Here is an 8,178-nt window from a genome sequence, read left to right on the forward strand (position 1 = left end):
AAAATGGAACATTATGCACAGAATCAAACATTTATCATTCTAACTATCACATATACAAAGCACTATGGGGATAAACCACATCCCATATCCACACAGAATCTTCCGCGTGAGCTGCAATATTGGCAGCTAGCTCTTTCACCAGAAGATGTGATGAATTGGGTTCTTTCTTTGGCTCTAACTCGTTACACAAAGACCACACAAGGTTTCTCTTGTGAGGGCCACATTAAATTGACCAAAGGTCATGCTTGTTTACTGGCTGTTCCTGTCTGAGCGAGTTTCCACTGTGGTCCTTTTTTTCTGACAATCTCTTTTTGCTCCAGTGGAAAGACACTTAACAAGAGACAGGTAGACAGGTAACAATGGCAGCCACTTTGTGTTCACCGACTCAACACTTCTCACCGAGTGCTGTTGGGTGACCGAGACATCGAGGTGCTCTGGGGACTCACCATCGCCGCCCATGCTGACCCGTCCGTTCACAGCTGTGCTACGCGTGTAACCCGGCTTTGGCTGTGATAGATATTTCACAGTAATAACGTGACTAATGAGACCTCTTGCTACGGAGTACTTGTCTGATGTTTCTGATGGATACGTCCTCGGAGCGGCCGAAGGGGCTTCATCTTCTAATGAGCTCTGCCCAGCACCCTGCGTTAAATTGTACAGGGTATTAAATGCATCAGTCTTCCAGAACTTTCTTGACGCACCCGCCCCCCACCCCCACCCCCCCTCTCTTCCCTTCCCATCCTTGATTGTGTCATCACTTGAGATATGTCTCAATAAAGTCTACAAGACAAGGGAGCCTCCCATTTCATTAGCGCACTGCGCCAGTGTGAGGAGTGACTGTTGGCTGTTGCATCTTGGACCACAGTTCACAGTTTAGCGCTCATCAGAGGGCTCTGCTCTCACTCCACTGGTCTGGAGGATGTTTTACCCGCTCATGCTGCATCACTGCAGTCATTTAGAGTGTCATATTGTCTACTAGGCAGAAGTTACTCTGTCTCCAGATGCGTTAAATCTGTGATATACGCACCCACCCAAAGCAGGATGGGAATATTTACTCCACAGTAAAATAGCTGGGTCTCCACTTAAAGATGTACTAAAATTTCACTATCCGCAGATTTGTTGCCAGCCAAACAAATCCAATCTATGCCCCCAATCTAAACAAATCCAATCTATGTGACATCCTAAATGTCACATTCGCTGCCACAACATGAGGACACAGCCTAACTCAGTGCACGTAATAGTGTGGCCATCGGCTATGGTATGGCGTGGTATGTTCCGGCTGCAGTGTTCAGTGGAGTGAAGGCCCATGGGATTGGAAGTTTCTGGCAGAGCAGATGGCAGCATCACTCTGTAGTAGCACAGCACTTATGCTCATCCAGGGTGGAGAGAAGTTCAGTTCAGTCATAACGCACGACCAACTGCCAGCCATACTGCCATCACGTCTGTCTAACTCACACTCTGACATGCAACAGACACATCTTTAGTATTTTTGTTCCCCCCTTTAGACGTGTGTGGAAAGTGTTTGTCTATTTCTTTATCTTTTTTCATGGGGCACGCAGGACATGGATCCTTAAGAAATTGACACGTGAGAAAGAATGGGTTTAATTTATTTTGATTTGTTCCCCATGGGATGTCTGGCGGCCTACATAAAGCAGACATCAGCACCAATTCCGCTGGGTCAGCACTATGCCTGCCAAGGCCTGCATATTTAACCCCCCTGAACAGAGATCCAAGGGCTTGGTGCCGGATATGACTTCTTCCCTCAGCATTGTTAGCAATCTTGCAACACTGAGGTGAACAGAGGTCTGACATCTGAAAAAATATTTGCTTAACCAGCCTCCCCTCCAGAGATTGTGTATAATGTTCAGAGTTTTTTGTAAATATCGACAGTATTGTGCCAAAACTGCAACACCGTAAGGCATATTTGGAGTTTAAAAAAGCAATGCGTATGCTCTTTTAAAAAATACAGAACATGTAGCATACCTAACTGGCTGTTATCTTTCAGTCTTTTTAAACTAAAATCAAATGTTATATTCTCCCTGATGGTTTCAGTGACTTAAAATCCTCCACGTTCATCTTCTGATCGTAAGCAAGATATGTAATACATAGTGCTGGGAAATGATTGTTCCTTTTGACTGAGGTAATTAAAGGCTCGTCATCTGAGGCAGTGAAATCTGGTGAAAAAGGTGTTAAAGTTTGCTAAGACGGTGAGAGGGAAGAGAGCCTTCTTGGCCGCCCTTCCTCTCCTCTCCCTTGATCTGGCCACTCTAAAATGAATGGCCTGTAGCTATTTTCCCTCCTTCCCTCCCTCGCTAGCTGGCTGGCTGGCTGGCTCATTACTGAGAGCTTAAGCAGCAGAAAGAGAGATACAAAGAGGAGAGAAAGATGGAGAGACAGAATGAGAGAGTGAAAGAGGACAGAATTCAGGAGATGATGATGATGATGATGCAGTGAGAATGAAGTGATGAAACCATATCTGAAGTGAAACTCAGGTCCCCAGAGTGACATCAAGCATTACACAACTCATCGTGCTTTAGAGCGCACTGTAATGACTTGCTAGCGAGAGGGCCGAACAATCAATGTCATAGAGCCCATTTGAGCGCCATAAACAGCAGCCTTATTAGAGTAACGTGGTTAATTGATTGAGCACTGTCTGAATACTAATTGACTATTACCATTAATGTATGCCTATTTGCCGTCCATTGTCTGAAGTGGGCTATGGGACTAAAATGGCCAAGCAAATGTAATTTGAGCAGGGTTATGTTTTCGATTGTTTACCAGTGTGAGTTATTCTTTTTTGTCTGCATAATCATTTTTCTCTCCTCCCTTAGGTTCTATTGTTGTCTCTCTTTTTCTCTTTCACTCTTTTTCTTTCCACTCTCTCTCTCTGGCTCGCTCTCTCTTTCTCTTAAGGTGACTGTTCAATAAAATAAAACAAAATGCAACAACAGGACACTTTATCTGTGCCCTTTGGCTGGGAGCTACCACTGATAAAATATTTACTCAGTCCAGGGAGAGGCATGTCCGCTGCACTGGGCACAAATGCCCACTGAAGTGCGCGGGGGCTGTGGCGATGTGCGAGCCTGGACAGGTAGAATGTAATCAGAGACACAGAATGGCATAGACATCAATAATAACGCAAGGCGTGCTGCAACAGAAGCCATGCAGTACACATGGAGAGCTTACTATTTCGGAGGGGCTTGGCTCTCATCTGAATCGATAAATGTGTTCTAAAAGTACTGGCGGTGTCAGACTGTGTGCTGGGTGTCACTGCATTTGTGCATTTGTGTATTCCGGTGAATTAATGCACTCGTGTACTCATTTATCTGCAGGGTTGTTTATGAACCACAACGAATATATTTTCATTTTCATTTACATTTATTTACACTGTTTACAGCATTTGCATGTGTGTGACCTAAGTCTATTGCATTTCAGAGAAAGGCATGCATTCATTGTGAATATGCCTCTGTTGTGGTCAATACAGCAGTAGTAATCATTATTAGGCCACCTTTATCCTCTTCTTGCCATTAATGAGTTGAGAGTGAGTTCACCAGCTGCTCTCTGTTCTCCGTGTGCTCCTCCTGATGGCTTTTTTGCGCGATTTGTACTCCTGCTGTCCTGTCCTCCCAGTTCTGTGCTTGACTTTCTCGCTCCTCCAAGTCCTCATTCAATGTTGATGTGGATGAGTAAAACCAATAATCTGCAGACCTCACTGCAAAAACATTGGCAGAAATCAATAGGTTGGAAGGGGTGGAGGCAGGAGAAGGGAGTTTCTTTCTAATCAAATATTAATCAGGTGTTTCCAGGGGGAGACTGAGAAGAATACCTCCGATTGGCTGTCTGAATCAATTAAGATCCCCCACCACACAACACATACACCCCACACCGTTTACCCCTCGTCAGTCTGTCTGCCCGTTCTTGTGGTGCATGCCATCGGTTCTGTGGGATAGCCTTTAAGAGAAGCATGGAGAGAGAGAGAGAGAGAGAGATGGAATGGTTGAGAAAGGTGATTCATGGTTAATGACAAGCTTTATCCACATTCATATATCCAGCTCGGCTAGAATGTGTGCGCTTATAAAACTAGTCCCTAATTGCTTGACTTTTGGGAGGATTCATTGGGAGGTGTGCGCATGAATGTAGAAATGAGGTTGTATCTGGGTCGCACACACTGCAGACTCACAACGGTTTGTGTTCCTTTCAGCAGTCTACATTTGTATTGAAATCTATTACCAGTTCCCTCAAGGTCAGGGTCCCGTTCCATTGTGCCCTTTTCTTACAAAGTCCACTACACATGCTGATTATAAATAAATTGGCAGACAGACAAAGGCTCTTTCTATTACTGCACCAAGGCCATGGGGATTTCAGTGAAGAGGGAGACTTAGAACAGTGTCGCCGCACTTATGCTGGAGCGAGAATTGGTTTTACACTTGGCCTGTCTCTGCATTGCTGTATTGCATAGATGACAAGATGATGAGGATGATGAATTTGAGGACTGTTCAGCAAGTAGGTGTAAGAAGATGTGGAGGCTGTCAACATCATAAGGAACGTGTATATATATATAACTCTTTTTTTCAGACTGTGTTTGGCAAGTGCCTCTCATCTATGCCCTTGGATCAATGTGCTCTTGTTCAGGAGCAGCAGACACTAGAGGCAGACAGGGTGCAGTGCTTCAGTTGTCTCCAGCATTGGTGTAAGACCTGTGGCCGTGCCAGCCAGCAGACTGACACAATGCCAAATTAGAAGTAATCATGGGGTGATGATAGCATAGTGGCTAAGAAGCTGGGCTAGCATGCAGTAGGCAGAAAAGTTGTGGTTTCAATTCGCAGCTGCCACCATTGTGCCCATAAGCAAGGCCTTCATTCTCAGTGGATTTACAGAGAATCTTGACTGGAGATACAGTAGCTTCGCCTGAGTACTTGTGCACCTTGAGACACTTTTCCCCATCGTTTTTAACCTGTTTATCTGTTATATTATATGTCTGTCTTCATGTCCTTTACCCTGTCAGTCTCTGACTTCCCTGCTCAACATGTGCAGTGCTCTGGGGGCTAATCGAATTCCCCTCTGAGAGATGATAAAGGTTATCTGGGCTCTCGGCTTGACTCTTGACTCTTGCTGGGCACAGAGCCGAGAGTGCAGCCGAGAGCTCAGGATGGCTGTCGTCCCCGACATCGATTTCCAGTCCAATACAGCTGTGACCCATACCGGGTCTGTTTGCTCTGTGGCACGCCACAGCATGTCACATGACAGAAGCAGGCATGCCTAGCGCACGTTTGCTGCATTGTCAGGACGAAATTGACAGAAAAGGTGGATCCGGATTTCATGGCTAGATATGTTTTTGATATGGTTATGGTTATGGTTATGGTTATGGTTATGGGATTTGGCAGGCGCCTTTGTCCAAACCGATATATGTATATAGTGATATATTCTTGGGATGCAGGTGTTTTGTGATTGATGATGCACCTCTATAGTTGGGTCAAGGGGTACAGGATTAAGGTATAGGATTTTTTTTTAGTCTACACCCCCCCACCCCCTCTCATACACACATACACACACACACACACACACACACACACACACATACACACACCAGATCCACACAATAGTGGCTGATTTCCAGGGGAAATAACCGCTGGTGTAATGCTACATTTTCCCTGCGAAGCACAGTTCTTTTTGTTCAATGCTGTCCCCACTTGATGCACTGAAGTGAAACTACAGTGACTGAACTGGACAGAGGGAACACCGCCTGCTCCGTCAGCACGATGTGCTCTCCCCTGACGCTTGTCCCTCTGCTCGTCAACAGTGCTGCTGCCCTCGCCCTGCTCCGCTGGCGTCACCAGGAAGTGCGGCTCCATCTTCCAGGGCTTCGCCACCTGCCTGCTGGCCTTGGGAGATAGCCTGTCCCAGAGCTCCACCAAAGACGAGAGCACGCAGGAGATCGACAGTATCTGCAGGTGAGTGTGCGTGTGTGTGTGTGTGCGTGTGTGTGTGTGTGTGTGTGTGTGCGCTCGAATCGAAAACCCTATTGCAGGGAAGGTGGAGTAGGTAGAGATATAATACATTATGAAATATAGGATTTAATAGTAATTAAAGTTTGTTGCCTCTGCTACCTTTTCTTGTCAAATTTCAGTTGTCAGCATTGCAAATATTGAGAGAGAGAGAGAGAGACAGAGAGAGAGAGAGAGAGAGAGAGACAGAGAGAGAGAGAGAGAGAGAAGAGGAAAAGGGGAAAAAGTCTTATTTGTTTTGTAGATCTTCACATGCATCCTGGAAGACTATTATACAACAGGTCAGGCAGTTCAAAGTCTTTCTGTTTCGATCAATTCACGTCTTTCCTCTCCCTCTTCTCTTTCCTCTCCCTCCTCTCTTTCCTCTCCCTCTTCTCTTTCCTCTCCCTCCTCTCTTTCCTCTCCCTCTTCTCTCTGGCTCATTGCTTTCTTCTCCACCTCTCTTTTCTACGGGCCAATACATCCTGACACCCTGACAGTTCTTCCCATGTGCTTAAGTGGGTTGCCTAATTAAAGATTGAGAGTCCTGCTCTCTCCTCCTCTCCTCTCTCTCGTTCTGGTTTTACACGTGTGTATAGCGTGTCCTCACCTTCACTCACGCTGTTGCTCTCATGCCTTACATGCAAAAGGACACACACACATGCACATCAAACACACACACACACACACATGCACATCAAACACACACACACACACACACACACACACAGTCATATAAAACCAACGTGCGCGCACGCACACACACACACACACACACACACACTCAAACACACATCAAACACACATGCACACACACTCACACACACACACACACACACACACACACACACACACACACACACAAACTAACACATACATCAAACAACACCTGCCACATGTTGTTTCATTTGAGTAAACCAAGAGTGAGTGTTGAGGCGGACAGCTGGCTTGTGGAAGCTGCTCTCTGTGACATATAGCGAACCTGCAGGGACTGAGGCACACAGCAACAAAAACAATGTTACTCCAGGGCTATTCCTTGAGGTACCAATTATAATGTTAATCTCTGCTACCTACCTACCCACATACGTATGCACACACGCATACACACACACACACACACACACACACACACACACACACACACACACACCAAACACAATATGCATACATATGTGAGCACTTGTCTTGGGACACACTACAAATAATCTGATATCATTTTAAAAGGCTACAGTAACTGAGAAAACATTGGAGAGCCCATTTGCAATATAAGAACATAATGTAATCTGATTAAAAAAACAATCCAACTGATATCATCTGGTATTCTGTCTATAATGGAGTGGAATGGAAATGTCTAAGTGACCCCCAAACTTGAATTTTTTTCTTGAATTTCCCCTGGGGATCAATAAAGTATCTATCTATCTATCTATCTATCTATCTATCTATCTATCTATCTATCTATCTAAACATTTGACCTGTAGTGTATACACATACATCAGAGGTCTCAAACTCAAATGAGCTGGGGGCCAATTCTGCCAACGTCATCTCATTGGATGGCCGGCTATTTTTGAAAATGCAATGTTCTTTTTTTCAAATACCACACAAAACTGCAAACAGAAAGTAGTGTTTTTATCTAGTTTTAGACACTAGCAACCTTAGCTTCTAAATAAAATAATGATAAAATGAATATTAATACAAATTATAAAACAAATAAAAAAGCATAAAAACAGGTATGTGTGTGTTTCACACCAAATACAAATATTTTCCTCTCATAACTTTTTTAAACCTGGCAAACTATAGGCGTCAGGGTTAAGAAAGCAACACCATTGGATTTTTATATCAAAATTTCAAAAAGCCATGGCTTGAAAGTGGTGAGAGATAAAGTCCTACTGTAAATGTAAAAATCTTTGAGTAAAACAAAAGTTTATGAAGGGGGTAAATTTACCCATCTAATTTGCCACTGGATGGCAAGCACCTCAAATTATGCACCTTTCAGTAAATACTGGATGAACATATTTGAGCAGGTTTACTTTCCTTTTTTCATATTACCCACATAACAAATTAACAGGAAAACACCTAAGATGTATACCAACCCCTAAGATGTATATGGTTTCTAAACCACAAGGCCTACAATAAAGTATTCTGGTCAAATCAGTTCCTATCGCGGGTAATCTGAGTAGGCTACCCAGAAGTTTGC

General features: G+C 44.3%; 1 protein-coding gene across 1 annotated transcript in view; it reads left to right on the forward strand.

The window, feature by feature from the left end:
• Positions 1-3,042: 3,042 nt before the first annotated feature.
• Positions 3,043-8,178, forward strand: part of nrn1la (neuritin 1-like a) — an 8,665-nt gene continuing 3,529 nt past the window's right edge. The window contains exons 1-2 of the mRNA XM_076272547.1: positions 3,043-3,091; positions 5,801-5,951. Coding sequence (XP_076128662.1) covers positions 3,043-3,091; positions 5,801-5,951 — 200 coding nt within the window. The remainder of the gene's footprint in view (positions 3,092-5,800; positions 5,952-8,178) is intronic.

The sequence above is a fragment of the Alosa pseudoharengus genome, unplaced genomic scaffold (assembly GCF_046254945.1).
Source record: "Alosa pseudoharengus isolate Yale_2024_CS ecotype anadromous, Long Island Sound unplaced genomic scaffold, YU_APseudo_1.1 YU_APseudo_1.1_scf_10, whole genome shotgun sequence".
In the NCBI taxonomy this organism is placed as follows: Eukaryota; Metazoa; Chordata; class Actinopteri; order Clupeiformes; family Clupeidae; genus Alosa; species Alosa pseudoharengus.